At 32.1% G+C, this 19,180-nt stretch overlaps 1 protein-coding gene across 1 annotated transcript; it reads left to right on the top strand.

Moving 5' to 3' along the window:
* Positions 1-280: 280 nt before the first annotated feature.
* On the top strand, positions 281-17,119 carry LOC148596548 (thioredoxin-like protein 1). The gene is made up of 9 exons (XM_088562739.1): positions 281-464; positions 6,814-6,910; positions 7,939-8,112; positions 8,575-8,697; positions 11,424-11,490; positions 12,946-13,039; positions 14,150-14,228; positions 15,938-16,042; positions 16,706-17,119. Exons 1-9 carry the CDS (start codon positions 370-372, stop codon positions 16,733-16,735), a joined length of 864 nt encoding a protein of 287 aa, XP_088418865.1. The 5' UTR covers positions 281-369; the 3' UTR covers positions 16,736-17,119.
* The last annotated feature ends 2,061 nt before the right edge of the window (positions 17,120-19,180 follow it).

Here is a 19,180-nt window from a genome sequence, read left to right as displayed (position 1 = left end):
TGGGGTGTGGCATAACTACCATGCTTATCATGAAATGATAAGCCAATCTGAATAGATTTGATTTCACTAACCAGTATCAAATACACAAATATAACAATTCACATCTGAACTAATTTTATTATCGATTATCTAGGGAGACTCACGTTTGGCACGGTTGTTCCCCAAATGTGTAAAGTAATGTATAATAATATGAAAGGAAAGTTATATAACAGATGTATACACAAGAACTTTTTAATTGGAACGCTGAATAAAGTTTAGGACGTATCTATTTTGGTCCGAAGTAACATTTACCGGAAATTGGCAAGGGAGGCGAAAACTACCAACCGGCACAAACTGTGAAATAATTTTAAACTAAATACAAACTTCGAAATGGCTGTACGAACTATTACAGAAGATGGCCAGTTTCAAGTTGAACTAACGAATGCAGGGACAAAACTTGTTGTTGTCGATTTCTATGCAACGTGGTGAGTTATTTCCCTACAATAATTATCGTTAATTTAATATGACAGTTATTTGTGTTTATCATGGGCCATGGCCATTGGCTATGGTTTGTTCTGTTACTATCATAATCATAGCTACATGTACAAATATAGCTCCTGTGACATATTCATATCTGCTACACAAGTGTATATAGATTTCTTTATCTCAGCTGTGGCAGGATGGCTTACCTGCATTTGTAGTAGGTAGTGAGATTTAAATAGCCAGTTAATAGACTTGGCTAAAGGATTAATTCTTTTTTCTGAGGTTCAATCCTCAGTAGCAGAGTATAATTTTGTGAGTCAAATAATATCGAAGATTGAACCCTAGACCACTCTGTGACAAGCCAGTGACAAACCAGTTCAGCTAAAGAATTAATCCTCCCATTACACAGCATTAGCCTTCTCTAACAGTGTTCTTGTGAGTCATGATAACGGTGCTCAATAGTCAGATAGGTATTACTTCAGTAATAACCATTTATACATGTATGTATTGTCTGCCTTTTAACATATTCATGTCTAACAAGGGTCTTAAGAATAGGAGCATAATAGAATAGTCCTTGGTTTCATTATTAATGAAAGAATGTTTATACTTCCTCAACCAGGGCTCATGTTTCTGGGCAATTTAGGTGAAATATTCGGCATTGAGTCGCTCATTTCGCCCTCAGACAACACCAAAAGCAAATTGAAGTCACCCTGTTGTTTTCAGATATCGCCCATGTCGTGCCAGTATCGTATTGCATATCCCTGAGCAGGTGTACGTCAAAACATGGATGCTATAAAAATATAGTGCATTTTCTTTTTGCCTCTCTACAAACTAATGTTTTGTCAAGAGATATGAACAATGACTTATAAAATAGTGCAAACATCACACTAAGATGAAGAACTTTTTTAAAAGAAAATCTAACATGATAACATAAAAAATGTTCCACTGAAAAGGTTGGTTAGGTGAGTGCAAAACGAAAGTGAAAGTAGGGGAAATGGCTACTTATAGTTCAAGACTACTTTTCTGTCTGATCTTCGTGGACTCACCCTATTTTCTTTGCAAGAAATTATTTTTTCACATGCCCTTAGAAATGCTACATAAGTGAAAGTTTTATTGAATCAATTTACATATTTTTTAAAAAATCCTAAAAATATGCACTTCACTATAGAAGTATATAGGAAAATTAATGCGATAGTGAGACCTAGTAAGCCAGTTTTTCAAGTAAAGTTGAATATTCAGCAAGTGGTCTTTACCAGCTGAAAAAGTAGTACCCCAATGCAGGTAACACTTTTAAGATGAATTAGCCAACTTTTGAACCTGATTTTTTATGGTAGCTCTGGTTTTTTGCATTTATGGTTAACTTTACCAAATTTGGAAATGCTTTTTGTTTTCATGAATTTGTAGGATATCAGTTCAATAAAATTACTATCTTGACTATTTATGATGAGCATATCTATATTCAGGTAACCTAAAGAAAGTAATACTCCTGCATAAAGGATAGTTTTCAAGTTACAACACATTTTAAGTATGTGGTTAGGACTTGAAAATAGTCATTTTCCGTACATTGCTTCTTATATATGAAAAAAGGAATATTTTTTTTTATTTTTTGTTTTTCTTTCAAATAAATAGCTAAAATGAGTTGCCATATGACTGTGTGATTGATTTAAAAACAGAAATGTCACAAAAGTCAACAGCCAATTTTTTAGTGGACTTTTTTTAGTGGTTCAAATGGACAGATTCTAATGCGACAAGAAAAATAATGGTGTTTTTCATTTAAAAACTGAATTTTTTCAAAAAGTGTCCAAAGCAGACAAATATTATTATGATATTTATACCAGTAAACTATTTTTCTTACACTATAGCTATCTGTTTTAAAGAAAAAATCATTTTCCTGTCATATTGAGGTCCATTTGTATCTGCCTGGGGTACCAGAATGGCTTAAAATCTGCATTTTCTGCATATGAAAAGCTATATTTTTTTAAAACTATGATATTGGTATCATTTTTTCTGGATTTATTATAATTGAAATGACCATATCTATAGTTTAGAACAGTTGAAATGTTTATTAGTAATAGGTACCAGTATCGTATTGCATATCCCTGAGCGGGTGTACGTCAAAACATGGATGCTATAAAAATATAGTGCATTTTCTTTTTGCCTCTCTACAAACTAATGTTTTGTCAAGAGATGAACAATGACTTATAAAATAGTGCAAACATCACACTGTAAGATGAAGAACTTTTTTAAAAGAAAATCTAACATAATAACATAAAAAATGTTCCACTGAAAAGGTTGGTAAGGTGAGTGCAAAACGAAAGTGAAAGTAGGGGAAATGGCTACTTATAGTTCAAGACTACTTTTCTGTCTGATCTTCGTGGACTCACCCTATTTTCTTTGCAAGAAATTATTTTTTTCACATGCCCTTAGAAATGCTACATAAGTGAAAGTTTTATTGAATCAATTTACATATTTTTTTAAAAAATCCTAAAAATATGCACTTCACTATAGAAGTCTATGGGAAAATAAATACGATACTGAGACCATGTACTCTATCTTTTTGCGGTATTTTGACTAGAGTTATCTCTCTTTCGATAACAATTTAGACAAAAATGGCGCCCGTTCAAGAAAATAAATTGTGAAAATTTTCAAAATCTATCAAATTATCGGTTTCAAGCAAATATTTTTAATCAACTTTTTATTTCAAACGTTTAAGACTGGATTCGGAATGAACATTTTTCACTTCAGCTTACTGTTCACATTTTGTTTCGAAATGTGTAAAATAGTTGTGCAGGTTCCTTTGACAGGTTAAATTTATCTCAATTGATAATTCGGAAGAAAACCCAGAGTTCTTTTGATCTTGATGTTTCATAACAAACAGAATAGTATATTCTCCATTTGGACGAAACATTTCATAAGCTTGAGATGAGTTTGTACCAACTGCTACAATTTGTGTCAATGAAGTTTTAGTCTTGACTCTGTCAGTAATAATTTTTTAACATGACTATTGATACTCTTGATCAACTTATACCAAGAGACTGGATATTTTGAACAAGAAATCATTATGGATTAAGTGGGACCAGGGAAAAAAACAAAACAAAATGAAAATTCTAACAGAATGTCACAGCCTGAAAATTTTCTATTCCAGTGCTGCTAAAAAAGACAAAATCAATAGGACAATGCATCGCAAGAAGCTTTGCTTTGCTCAAACATTTATTAATTTTGCTGCAACAAATTTGGTAAGGGGTAGAGGTGTAGATTAGAAATTCAACTTCATGAATATAGGATACAGTCATTTATTCAATCAGCAGGCTGATTTCATTTTTCCAAAATATTTAGCTACTTACATATGTAGCATAAAGAAAAAGTAACATTTATCTCAATAAAAGAAAATAAATATATGAAAATGCTTGCCTACATTATGTGCATGTAAGTAAGATATAACACACATATTGTTAAAAAGCATTAGTAATTGATGTGCATATGCATTCACTTCTCCCTGTTCATCCCCACTTCTCCCTAATGTCTCTCTGAAAGAGAAGTCACTTCTCCCTGTTTTTCTCATGTAGGTTGAGCCCTGCTCAACTCAAAATTTTAATGTACATGTGTACTTTCCCTGAAATGAATCCAACTCATAGTGTATGATATAATGTAGTAAGTTCCTTTGATCAGACGCATAACTTTGATCAGACGCATAACCAGAAATAGTTAATAATAGTTAAAAACCATGTGACAGTCGTAACAAATATCCATATACATGTATATTATAAGTCCGGAATATTGCAAAACTAGTAAATACATGTTTTATGTTGCAGTCCTTATAATTACACTATATTCCAAACACATGTCTGTTGAAGGCTAAAACTGAACTCTTTTTATATCCCTGACAACTGGAATTAACTACATTTGTAATTACATGTATGTTACCATTTAGAAAAAAAATAGCTCTACATGTATGTGATTTAATTTCTAATCTTGACACTTAAATATAACCTGTTATAACAGTTAATTGCCCTTTGGTAGTTAGGCAGTGAACACTGTGTTCAAAGGAGATTATGAATAGCCCCAGTTATCACTTCCCTTGACAAACATGGAAAAAAGTATACATGTATCTTGCAATTAAAAAGTCTTAATCCTAATCCTTATTGTCAAGAAAATGCTAAATATTTTGAAACTGTGGGAAAGTAAAAAGTTACTAAATAATATCAATAAGTTTAAATAAATATTTTCATAGATTATCATAGTAATATGAACAAAAATCAGAAACAAAGGGGGACAATTTTCATAATTTCTGTTATGGGTGATACAGGTATGGATCTTACATTGAGGTCAAGTCTAGAGGTGTTTACTGCATTTCTATAGTTTACTTACATGTACATGTATGTAAATTGGCTGAACATAAGTACATCATGTATCATTCACTATTGGGATTTCATGTATATTCACTGCAAATTACGTGTAAATACATATAATAATGATAATATTGATTTTCAACGATTTAATCCTGGCCCTCATTTAATTATACCAATTATCAATTAGTTCAATAAACAAAAAAGACTAAGGGTTTACTGATAATAAGATTGTATATCTGCGTAAAAAGAAGATTTTGTTTTCACTGTGTAGTTTCTTTTTAATATTTAAATGTAAAAAAAGATGAATAATATATCTTTATATACTTCAATAATACTTCACTGAAGTCAATTATAATTAATTTGAACAATTAATATAACAATATTGAAAAAAATAATTTACACAATGTATATTATACAATCATAGCACATATTAATTATTTTGTCTTACATGTACATGTATAAGCACAATTTAAGACACATAATGTTGAAAACAAAATATATGAAGCACTATACATAAAACAAAACATTGAATTTATAAATTATGAATATTTCATCACAAAATATATTTAAATTTGCACTGTTGATTCATATTACAAAAATACAATATTTACAATGTCAATCAAGAAATCAGTCTTGAAGTCCAAGTGAAGTAGATGGGATGCTGTGTCAACGTGGTCTACCATGTTGATGAGTCCTTGGTGGTACCTGTCTTTGAGTGGCTGAAGTCTGGTGTCTATCTCTCTGCATCTGCGTCTCTTTGGTGGGCCAGCTTCTCCTGCTGCGTACTGGATGATGGTGCATTCTGTAATTGCCTGGGTCTTCTGTAGTACCTCTATGATCTGGTAGATTTTTGGGTGGGCATACTGAACTTTCTTCTTGATCTTGTTGTGCCAGCCTTCCATGTGGTTGTATGTTGGTGGTGCGGGGTCCGTCAGTCTGGTAGTGGTTCAATAAGAAAGGGTGTCCTTCAACCCAAACTCTGTCACATAGTTGGTGAATGATGTTGTGTCGGGTACTTTGTCAGCTTCTCCGATGTCTTCAAGTGCGTTGAGCTATATGTCCTTAATTTGGTGTTGCTGTACGAGTGGTAGGACTGCTGCTTGTCATACAAGCTGGGTGATGTCTTTGTAGTATGTCTGAAGTCAGCATTTCTGTGTCTTTCACCAAATACACTGTATAAAGTGGAAGAAGAAGCCTTTAACAATAACCCCAGGGAAGGTGGTGTGTGCTGCATTGTTAGTTGCTGTCTCTTAATCGATGAATATGGTGTCTTGTTGGAGTTATAGCTGGTGTTGTTGAGAGATGTGTCGGGTCTGGCTGAAGAAACATGTGTAGATGATCTCATAAAGTATTTCGTCAAAATTATACAAAGTTTTACAAATTTTTTTTTTTAAAATTAAGCATAATGTTTACAGCTTTATTGTTTATTATAGAATTCTTTATAGGTAAAATACAGGTACATTTCAGATACAAAATTTTAAATGTTTAAACAACATAACCCCTTATGTTTAATTATACCTGTAATTAAAAGTGGGCAAACCAGGATGACACCTTTTCAACCTACATCAAAAAAAGAATTGATTTATTGTCTGACATTCCTAACTTAAGTCAGCTTATAACTAATTGCACACATATACATGTTACCTAGAAAAAAAAGACATTTCACCTCTGCTCAGGAATCAGGTTAACCAAAAATAAAAAATCTTGTGGTTTGTTGTCAGCATTTAAAATCATGATATATTTTTTTTAAATATTGATAGATGAATATCCAGACTACATATATATAAAAACAAAATAAGTCAATCAGTTTCTTTTTTTAATGTTATTGATTGCTTTACATTTTGACCACAAAGTACTCATGCACTTGAAAACTCTAAGAGATGAGGAAAATCCTAAATTTAAATGTTTTCATGAAACCTAGGTCTTAGTGAAGTGGTATTACTTTGAATACTTAATTTTTGTACGTACAAAGATAAATATGATTTGTTCCTTATTATATCAGGTGTGGACCTTGTCAGAGAATAGCACCCATTTATGCTGAATTGAGCACAAAGTACCCAAATGTTGTCTTCCTCAAGGTTGATGTCGACCAGTGTCAGGTGAGCAAGTGAAATGGGATATACGGGTTGGTTTTGTTTGATGACAAAGTCCTCATAATGGTAATCAGTGTGAATTGAACCTTTCACCTTAGAAACACTGAGAGCCTGAATTCAGTCTGACAGGAAATTAACTTGTAATACCAAGCATAATACAAAGCAAGGATTTTTTTATTTCATATCTTTAACAACAATAAATGATTGTAGCTTGTGCCTTAATGTATTCTTAAAGTATGAAGAAAAATAAATCCTAGTTGTAAAACTGATAAGGCATTGTTATTTTTAAAAATATTAATATAATTAACTTCATCCTTGTACTGATTACACCTGCCTCATATTATTTCATAATCAGCTCTATTTTTTGGACACATTATTTTTGTCCTATGAAAATGAAAAATAACAATGATAAATAGGGACCCATCCAATAACATAGGAGGTGGTTGTTTACAGAGTAAAGATACAATCTTTTCATCGAAAACCTCATGTATGCAAATTAATGATTAAAATTAAGAGGGTGTACATGTATGGCAGTAGGTTGCACATGACAAATTTTGTTTTCAAAATATTTTGATCCATTTCAAATTACAAATGCATCCTTTCTCAAAGTTGAATGTTCATGAAATTCATTGAAAAAGGGAGATAACTCTTCATTTATGTGCAAAATTTGTTACTTTGTTAGGGAACTCTAAAATTGTTTTCCCAGCATTCCATTGTCACCTTAGTTTTTTTTTATTATTTGACATACATATGATATAAACATTACATTGAAACGAAGAATTCGGTGGGATAAAATGACCCTGAGCCAACCATATCATAGGACAACCTCTTAAACACTTAACTATTTCTATAATAACTTTGATGTTGATGAAGCCTGTAACTATGCAGCTCATTATAAATGTTTCAGTCTGTCAATAATCATGATAATGTCCTTGACATATTTGAAGCAATTATGGTATATTGCGTTTTTGTAGTTTGGAGATACAGTTTCATCCATAAAACTGGTATTAAAACCTACATTATTTACTTATTAGGGAACGGCAAGTTCAGAGGGGATTTCTGCCATGCCAACTTTCATATTCTATAAAAACAAAACCAAAATAGACACGTTGAGAGGTGCAGACCCTAATGCTTTAGAGGAGAAGATAAAACAATGGAAAGGTGAAGATTCTGAGGGTGGAGAAGATGAGGTTACAGTCAAAGGACATGTAAGATATATATATAAGTCACAGAAGGTCAAGTTACTTATGTAGGTCACAGTTCAAGATCAAGTAGGTTGTATAGGTTACAATTTACGGTCCTGTTACATATAAACATCAAATTTTTAATGTCAGATTAGTTGTTTAGGTCAACGTCTCATGTCAAGTTTGTAATACTGGTCACAGTTTAAGGTAAAGTTTATGATATAGTCTAAACTCAAGTGAAAAAAAGCCATGACTGGCCAAAATAAATCAGATACTACATGTAATTCTATAAAATATGCACTTTAAAGTATTATTTTGTAACACTTATGCAACCTAAGTATTTGTCAGAAATATTGTTATTCTTTTACCTTGTTGCATTTTTCTCTTTGTAATTTTTGCTTGACCGAAACACAAAAATACCAATTGTAATAGTACATGTTTAACAGATCTTAAGGCTGGCAATGTTTAAATGTTTACTGATTACAGATGGATCTATCTTCGTTTATCAGCTCTAAAGGCTGTGAATGTTTAAATGAATCAGATGAACATACATTAGAACATGCTCTGTCTTCAAAAGGAGGCTACCTGGAATCTGACTGTGACGAACAGGTATGAAAAACAAGAAAAATTTCTACATATTTTTTCATACATTTTAAAGCATGTGAAAGTTTAGGGCTGGTATGAAAGATGTGATTTAGTTCAAATATGAATACAAACACTTTAATTTTTATTTTTCCTTATCTCATGTAATTTTTTTTCAGTACTAGAAATTTAGTTCCATGCACATTGCCCCTTTAGGAGATATTGCTCTTATTGCATCAAAGATGGGCATCTTAATAACCAGCTGAATTATCAGATAGGGCAAAAAATATGAAAATTTCTTGTAATTTAACATAATGTGATGTACAAGTGTAGCAGAGTTTCATACATGTAATATATACTGGTATGTCTAAAAAACATTCTATTTAATAAACATAAAAAAGAGTATTTTTACTTGAAATGAATTTTATGTATAAGCATTCTTTTGATTAAATAGATTATTCTGTAATCAGTATATTGTATGGTGGATTATTTGGCAGATTTTAGGCCAAAAGATATTTAAAAATTTTTGCATTTCTTATTTTGGCGGTTACTTAGTTTTGCACAAAATTCTTTAGCCCAGAGTAAATATTTAGTGGAATTTATTTAGGCATGCTTAGAAAGACTCCTAAAATATGCCAAAATTAGCACCTGATTTTTGCAATTAAAGTAAAGTATAAAGTGGTTATTTATTTCAAATGCATATCTTTGTCCTTAAACTGTTGAGTAGTCTATGAGCATTTGTGATATATACTTCTTCCAGGTAAGGATTGGGGTAGAACAAAAGAAATGTAGATTAAGCATGCTTATCCACTACCCTGTAGTTAACACTGAAGTTGTATTTTTAGATAGTTTTGATTGGTCACCTGTGTCTGAATACTTCCCATTGATGTTGGTCTTTAAGTGGTATTTAATTGTCCCCCGTGACACATTGCAAGGGGACAAGGAAATGCTGGGTGTCCGTCCGTGTGTCTGTCTGTCCGTCAGCCCATGTTTTCCTCTATTTGTTTTGAAATGCTTTTACCAAATAAGTTTGTTTTTGGTATGTGGCCGTATCATGAGGAGTTACAGATTAAGGTTGACTTTGGTTATGGTTGAATGATTTTTATTGAAGTTATGGCCTTGGACTTAGAAAATTTCAGTGAATTTACAGTTGTCCACACTTTTTTGGTAATGCTTTTACCAATTGCTTATATATTTTGTATGTAGTCTTACTATGAAAAGTTACAGATTAAGTTCGACTTTGATTATGGTTGGTTGATTTTATTGGAAGTTACAGCCCTTGGATTTAGAAAATTTCATTGAATTTAAAGTTTATCACATTTTTTTTAGCGTGGACATTGAAACACTGTTCTTTTATTTAATTACGAACTTTGTGATCTTTTATCATACCTTTTCATACCCAAACTGAATTAGTGAGTTGTTTATTAGAATGCAGGGGCTGCTCTGGCTTCCAAAATTCTCTTGCCAATTTTCATAAATTAGAACAAAAATGTGTGCCAACGAAAATTTCTCTAATTTTTTAAAATATGACAGTATTAAGTCCCCTGATGAGTTATCTTTGTCAATTTTATCAAAATAACCCCTTCATTCATGATGTACATGTGCCCAAGATTCACTCTTGATGCATACATAAAGCTGGTTTTTAGCTCTAGTCTTAGTCTGGATCATTATAACCATTAGTCACTATTCATATGCAAAACAATAAAGTACAACTCCAGGTGTTTTATTTCTATTATTGACATCTGTCTAATTAAATTGATCTTAAAATTTAAATTGATATTTTATTTACAAATTTTTAACAAACTTCATTTTCTTTTTCTTTTTTCAAGTGATAACATTTCAACAAACTACCATGGACCATTAATTGTGTCCCTTTTCAATTATCTATTCAATTTTATTAATTCTTGCATTTTGAAGTGTTTTAGACACTTCCTAATGGGATAATTATTTTTAATTGGATGTAATTTATTTTTTTATTAGGTAAATCTGTTTCTGATTGTATCATATGGTTTATCATGGCTGTGAAGCTTGTATGTTACCATGTGCACATGGTCATGATTGTGTTTACCTTTGACTAGATGATGAGAGTTTTGATTGGCTCAATAATATATTTACATCTGATTGACACATTGTAAGTCACGGTCACCTGGTCTAATTACCTTTGATTGGCTTTAGTTGTAAATTGGTTAGGGTCAATTAACTCAGACCAGGTGTCAAGACAATTGTTTAAATAGAAAGAAGAATATCTGTTGCTGACAAACTTCCTGTCAATTTTAATATAGAAAACCTAGACACCAAGAAAATTGCCAACTGGTTATTTTTGTTGCCAGGTCAAATAAAAAATCTCATATTAAGCGTGATCCCTGAAATGATCTTGTCTGTCTATCATTCTGTCACTTTCCATTCATCTGTTTGATAGCAGTTATCATAATGGATTGGTATTTGGCTGTCTATAGATGGGGCTTTGTTAGCAATGTTTGTTTGTTGCTGCTTGATATCAACTTAATACCAAACTATCTATTATAACATGCAGTCTACTTTTGTATTGTCATGACTTACTAAAACTGAACATAATTAATTTTACCCAAACGTTCCTCTTTGATAGATTCCACAACAGTTAAAAGTGTAAAATTTGTAGTAATAGAAAATACATGTAGCATTGTGATGTTGTCAAATACATGTAGTACTGTGATGTATTGTGAAAATAACTGCAGATGTAATGAATTAATGGAATTAGTTTATTCATTTTGCAGTTGATCATCAATTTAGAATTTTCACAGACAATGAAGCTCCATTCTTTGAAACTATATGCTCCAGAAGGTATGCCTAATCCTATCCTAAAAATTCTTGTACGGTAATGTAAACCAATCTATTTCTATGAATACTTATTTTCATGTCAGTAGTGATTTTGGACTTTTGACACTCATTCAAAGTATGTACTAATAAGAACCATTCTGTTTAAGAATTGGGCAATGCATGGCACATCATTTTCATCAATTTGGTCTGTTTTTGTCTCAAATCTATTCAATACATCTAGAAAACAACCGAAAAGCCATTCAAATTTATCCTATAGCATCTGTAATGTAGATATTTTTTTTACTGCTTATATATGGATAAAGTGCAAGAACTTTTCCTCACCTTTTTTCTATAGTTCATTTCAACTAAATTTGAACTATCAATAGCTTAAAAAGGCAACTTTTACAAACTTTTGATGATTGATTCATGAGATAATGCAAAAAAATCTCTGCATATTTTTTCTTCTTGTGCCACAACCTTATGCTCATTTTGTCAAGTTCTTAGACATAGAAGTTATGAAAAAGAGACAATTTATTTTTTATTGCTTGTAAATTGAAGAAAATCATGCAGAGGCAGTAGGTACCTTTATCTTCTAGAGTCCACACAACTAGAAGTGCCACACAATGAGAATCTTGTGGTTTGGAACATATCTTGGATCGTACATGTTTGGCTGTATAATCCATATTCAACCTAGTCATTGAGATTAACACCTGTTCAAATTTATTTGCATGGTACATGTATAAAAATGTAGAAGTTGATGTTGCTCAATTTCTGTATACACAAACTGCAGAGGTTTCTAGTAAGGATGGTTTTGGAAAAAAGTAACAGAAAATCAATAATCGGGTGACAAAACTAGATAAGTAAAGCTGATATTGACAAAACACCATGAATAACACAAATTAAAGAATACACACAGAAACTTTAGAATAAATAAGCAATCTGGTAGAGTAAGCATCCTCTTCTTTTGTGAACTTTTGAAAGCTATAGTATAGAGGAAAGACTTTTTTGTTTACTTTACCCTTTTAATGTCTACTGAAAGAAGTTAATTTTTGTGTAATTTGTTATTTGTCTTAGTATGGCTAAATCAAACAGATTTTTTGTATTATTTTTCAAAAAAAGTTAAATAATGGTGTGGCACTGTTTTGTCAGAGTCGTCATTATCTGTAGACTCTTCATTTTTATGTGATAACTTGGGATCTTGATGAAATTTTATAACAAGGTTGCATTTGATTTTGGGTTTATGTCTCACTTGTTCTGAAATAAGGGGCAACAAAATAAGCATTCCGTGGTGTTGTCTGTATGACTTAATATTGTACAAATCAGGGTCTGTTCTATTTCTTGCCCTAAAATGCTTGAAATACCTTCCACACTACAGTGTCAAACAGCAATCAATCTGTCAATCAATTGATCAATTCATATGATAGATATATACATGTACATATTAAATAAAGGACATACATGAACTTGTATATTTTACAGACAAAGCACCAAAGACAGTAAAGATCTTTCAAAATTTAACAAAGTCACTTGATTTTGATACTGCAGAGAGTATGAATGGAACACAAGAATTTGAGTATGTATTATTGTTATTCAATGAAAATATCCAGTTTTATATGGTTACTTTGGTAAAGGGGACTTTAGGATTGCACTCTGTCAGTCTGACAAATCAGTTTTCAGCACTTTTTTCGTCATGCTTGCAGATATTCATTTGATATTTGGTATATCCCTTAACCAAATAGCAAGTTACAGGTAAAGTTTGAATTTAGTTTCGGCCTGTTGATTTTTTGCTGAGTTATGGTCCTTAGACTTTGAAAATTAATGCAGACTTGAAGCTTTCTATACTTATTTGTAAACAAATGCATTCTGTTCTGTTAAACAGAAATTCTTCAGAATTTATATTGCTAAGCAGTACAAATAAGAGGAGAGTAATTTTCAAATGCATATAAGACACAGGTCCATAAGTGGGAGATTTTTTAACTTTTTGTGATACATCGAGAGTCTCCTTAAAAAAGTCTTAACACCTATGTTGATACTCTGACATGTATATAACTCTATTTATATTGAAACTGTATAATGGGGGCATTTCACTCAATGTTATTGCCCTAGAGTTGATATTCTGTATACTGAGGGGATGTTTACTTTGTTTATGACTCCCTGTGCAGGTCCGGGTGTTAAAAGAATAGACCTGCAGCAGCGCTAAGCTTGTTGTAAAAGGCGACTAAATAGTGCTCAGAACCCTAGCCAGGGGCTAGGGCGCTCTGCCCACAGAGCAACTGGGATGTGTGCCCCAGGTGGTTGAATGGGGTACCCCTGGCGTGTTACATGCTGGGGTTGTCAGGCTATAATATGGAAAACCTGACCGCAAACCATAGTGGTGCCCCGTGTTGGGAAAGATGCCACGTTCCTCACACGTTAAAGAACCCTACTGTGGTATTCTCCCGGAGTAGGAACCATAGGGCTCCGCCACAGGAGGCTAAATTGCCCGACCCTACCCACCTCTCCCTATTTCCAGTGGCAATCTAAATTTGTCGACCCAATTGTCCTTGTGTCCCATCCCTCTTTCATTTCATCATCATTTCATGTTCATTTATCAATTTCATGTTCATCGTCTGAATATAGCTGAAATATTGCTGCTCGGACGTTAAACCCCAACAAACAAACAAACAAACTTTGTTTACGACAGGTTGTCAGCTGCTGATGTAAAAGAAGGAACATTGATACCACTTAGATATGTCAAGTTTCAGAGTGTGGGCAGTGTTACGGTATGTTATTAATCAGGGGTTGATTTTAATTTTTTGAGAGGGGTTCAAAGTTTGTGATTAACTTAAAACTTTGAGATTTGTATCATTTAATATAAGGGAACAGAACTGTCTGGTTACTTCTTTATTTTATTTTCTTTCATATCAACATGACACGTGTCTCTGTCACCATGACAACATGACACTTCTGTCTGTCAGTCACAGCCACTTTGTAGACCAGTGTCAGATATGACTTCTTAGAAACTTTGTAGGATGATCAGATGTCAGATTGTATTTAATATCTGACCAACAGATTAATTTATTGAATTTTCTGGAATTTAGTGGCTGAATTGTTTGATATTTATTTCTTGATAAAGTTCTAGAATTTTTTTTTCTTTGTAGTAAATTATGATATGATGTGAAGGGAGATAATCATAATGTAACCAGTGTGATTTGACTGTTATTTCAGTCACTTCAATTTTAATGTTCTCAATTAAGTACTCATGTCACCAAAAAAAAATCTGAACTTTGGTATTACAGAGGTGTTCTCAGTATTTTCTAAGAATTTTGTCTGAAAGTTGTGAATCTCTTCACAATACCTGTTTTTTTTAATTTAAATTTGATCATTTGCATAAAATACAACCAAAAGCATGGAGCATAAACAGGTCTTGTATTACATTGAAATGACTAAGTTGCAATAACATTTAGACATTTATTTCTGCATCTTCATGCTGAGTAACTGCATAATGCAGATTTGACCAGTGGTATTTGCCTTAAGATCTGTGACAGTTTGAAATCAAGTAGGAGCATTTAAGTCAGAAATGCCTCGAGTTTTATCAAACATCTGAATTTAATTCATAGTTTTCCTATTTAAAGGGAGGTAGCCAGACTCAGAACTCCAGATATATTAATGTACTGCCTCTGTGGTATCATCTCAAGTGTGGGAGGTCATGGGTTCTTCTTCTAGATACAGAAAATAATAGCAGTGATAAGACATATACTGCCACTACACTTGGCCAAAGAAGAGAAAGTGGAAAACCATAATCTGTGTTATCAAAGACAATGATTTTGATTTCAGCCCCATATCTTGATCTACTCTTAGAGTTTGTGGTAAAGGAAAGCTATTGACCAAACTTCACAACAAACGGGATGACTTTTTATTCAGAATTGTCAACTTTCCTTTCATCTCTGGCTACATCCCTTAAGCACCTGTGTATGGAGTTTTCATATCACAACTCATACATTATGTTGAAGCTTGCCGTAACTACGCAAACTTTTTGTATCAGGCTAGACTTCTTTCAAATAGGCTTCTGGAACAGGGTATGTTGCTACAAGATTGAAGTCATTACTACAGAAGTTTGATAATCATCATCATGAACTTGTCGATTATTACATTGTACCCATCTGTACCAAGAAAACTGATTTGTTCAACATGTCATAGTTTTCTTTTCCTCTTTTGTCTACCCTGGACTTAACTTTTTTATGAGCAATTTGGCGGATGTTTCTAGAAGAGGAGGCTAACCCTTTTCGGTGCACCTGATCCATGCTCCCAGTTTTTACTGGAGTCTGAGATGCCCATTAATTTTGTTACTTTGTATGTATTATTTTAGTTACTTTATGTTCTTTGTTCCATTTGCCTGTTTTTCATGTCTGGTCTTTGTCCCAGGATTACATTCTTTTGATTTCACCTAGAATCTTGGTTCCCTTGATTACTCTTTCAATTTTCATTGTAGATATTCATCAAAGACAACCAGGGAGGAGGGGAGGTAACTCAGATAGATTACATTGGATTTGTTGGTACTCCTGTAGGAACAACTAACATGACTGACTTCAAAAGGGTATGTATTGATAGGATAATTACTTGGAAAAGTGAATAACCAGAATATAAATATATAATCATAAACACTAAGATTTAATGAGGATGTGGAATTTGTTTTGAGATAATGTGATGTTTTAGTGAGGGAAAGTCCTGGGAATTGCAGAATTTATTTTGTATCTGTTTTATCCAAATTTATTGCACAGGTAACATTGCATAATTCACACCTGTCTGCATAATAATGATACATGTATATACTAAAGCTATTTTTAAATACTTCATATGGTTCTTGTCAATACTGTAAATTTAGACTGTATACAAAGAACATTGGAATTGTTTTCTTGATTCAATAATTGTGATTTTGAAAGTAAGTCCACATTAAGTAAATTCCAGAATGCAAGTTTTAATTATTGTGATTAAAGGGTCATGTTTTTTGCAATAATAAAAATATCGCAATTTGCAGTTCAAACCTTCCTAAGATTGTTTTGTTAAATATATAAAAAAAATCTTAATTGTAGAAAGGGAGAACATCTAGATTTCTCTCATATGTACACACCATTGAAATTCCTTTAAAAACTAATTACAAATATAAACTCCAAGATGGGATAGTTTTGGGGTATATCAAATAATATGCATATGACACAGAAATGTCTTCAATGCTACTCAAATTATTTTTGTTTTGCAGGTTGCTGGAAAGAAAGGAGAAAGCCATTGATATTTATTGATCTATAAAGCCATTGTTTCAACATCAGACTTTACCCAATAATTTAAACATCAATATCATTGTGGAAATCAGCTTCATGTTATGCTTATTGTGACTGTTCTGAAATAGAACATACAATTTTGGGGCAATTTTTGAATTATTAAATTTGTTTTAAACTGTATAAATCAGGGGTGATTTTTTTCATGCTTTTTAGTAGAATTCTGCTATTTCAAATCCGTATTTTACCGTTGCGATTCTTCTTTTTTACTGTATATTTACACAATTTAAGCTAAAGTTGAAGATATTCTGCAGAAATTATTATGAAATTGTACAAGGATCTAAGTTACTCTGTTAACTGTATTCATTGATGGGAAGTAAATATTTTTATTTATTATATTGATGACTTTTTATACTTTTGTCATCTTTGCAGGAGGTATATCATGATGTCTGTTTATTTGGCCACAGCTTATTTTCATTATAGTTTTCTCTACAAACACTTAACAGCCACGTGCAATATTCTCTGATTTGATTTCAGACTGAAGCCATGTCAACTTCCTGTTAAACAATGTTATACTTTGATAATAATTGTATCTTGGATCAGAGGTATCATATAGTGAGCTTTTGAATTACAGAGATGTTAATTAGTCTTAATTAGTATGGATTATTACTTCATATAATACAGTACAGATTTTGATAGGCCCCATATACAAATGTATAAAATGTGGAAAAAGTTAATTTGAAAACTTCAAAATTGTTATCGGTAGATATTATGCTTTATGGTTGGAATGGAAGGTTGAGTAAACTGCTCTGTAATTATCATGATGGTTTTATTAATACAAAGAATGTAATTGATTGATTGGCTGAGTTGCTATGCCGATAACAGAATTCTACATTACATTACTGTATCATCCTTGTCCTGATATTGAAAAAACAAAATGTATATAAAAATACAAAAAAAAAACTTCCTCCGTCATATTAAGCTACTCCAGGAAACGTTTTATTTTTCTGGATAATATCTTAAGAAACATTTCAGTAACTTTTTTTTTTAAGTTAAGCAGTTTGTTGTAAGTCATGAAACACAGGTATAGTTAAATTACTTTGGACATCTTAAAAGTTTGGAATGCAGTGGACTCTGTGGTCAACTGTTTAACACCGACAAATAAAATTATTGATTTCAAATAGTAACTCACATGAGAAACAACTGACATATCCCTTCTCAGATAATACCTACCACAGGTTCTTAACTGATTTACTACAAACAAATGTATATTAAATTGGAATCACCTTGTTCGTCCATCCGTCTTAATTTGGATGCAATTATCTGTTCCCAAAGTATGGATTGATTTCAAATTTTGTGTGTGGCTTTATAAAGATGGGGATACATTGTAGGCGGTTCGATATCAACTGTTGGGTTTGTATGATTTAACCATTTTGATACGACCGAAGTCGGCGTCGTCTGGGGGAACAACGCATCTGTGCAATAACTTAAGTTGTGGTTGACTAATTGTTCTGAAATTTTTATATGATTTTTCTAATCACTAAAGTAAAATATTCAATTTCTACTTGGTGGCCCCTACCTTTTAGAAAAGGACCAAAATTGGTCAAAATGGGTGTTTTATTAAAACCCATGTCGAATGTTTTTTTTTTTTTTTTTTTTTTAGATAGTAATTATTCTTTTTTTTTTAATTTAATTCTGGTAAACATATGTATGAAGCAGATTTTATGTGTTTTTGACCGTTTTTAAGTTATAGGGGGTCAAAGTTGGGCAACGCCAAAAAAAAATCATTTTTTTTAAATTTTTGGTCTTGTTTTAAAAAAAATGGGGTTCGTCATACAAATCCCTGCCTCTGGCTTTCAATAAGAGTTAGATATATTTACGGTTTTCGAGTTATTAGGTGCCAAACCCTTGAGAGTCGATTTTTTTATTTTTGGCCCTATCCCAATATTACTTTTTTTCTAAATTATTGGATTCCTCATAAAGCGAGGGTGCTTCCGAATTTCCGATAATCTTGATTTTTCTGAGGGAAGCTGATCATTGTATTTCCGTTTAATGTCGGTTTTATAATGGTTTGTAAGTCATAATTTTATGCTATCAATAAATAATAACATGTAAAAAGTGTTAGATGATTACGACAAATGACTCAACAACATTTCCGAAAACAAAAATACTACAATGAAGGATGTAAATGTCGCGTACTACATGTTTGTTAAATATATTTGTGAATTAAGTTGGTGTATTATCGAAAGAAAACAAATTTCCAATAATAAACATGTTTTATACTTTAAGGTATTAGACGGAGCTCTGAACTCCCTTTAATATAAAATGTTTTAATCCTATTAAAATAAGTGCAATTAACTTTTTACAATGGCAGTGTTTAATAAAAGTTAATCGGATTCTTCACGTTCACAATACTATAGTAGCCTATAGGTCACCTTTGTTGGAGAAAGTTGGGATTA

Source organism: Perna viridis, chromosome 15 (genome assembly GCF_037379345.1).
Source record: "Perna viridis isolate PV_CMFRI_1.1 ecotype Kerala chromosome 15, ASM3737934v1, whole genome shotgun sequence".
NCBI classification, from domain to species: domain Eukaryota; kingdom Metazoa; phylum Mollusca; class Bivalvia; order Mytilida; family Mytilidae; genus Perna; species Perna viridis.
Note: the sequence above shows the minus strand (reverse complement) of the source record. Positions and strands in the feature narration are given on the sequence as shown.

Coding starts and splice junctions, on each gene's coding strand:
- LOC148596548 (XM_088562739.1), top strand. CDS start 370: ATGGCTGTACGAACTATTACAGAAGATGGCCAGTTTCAAGTTGAACTA. Junction 8,698..11,423: donor AATCTGACTGTGACGAACAG/GTATGAAAAACA, acceptor TTCATTTTGCAG/TTGATCATCAATTTAGAATT. Junction 14,229..15,937: donor AGAGTGTGGGCAGTGTTACG/GTATGTTATTAA, acceptor TTTTCATTGTAG/ATATTCATCAAAGACAACCA.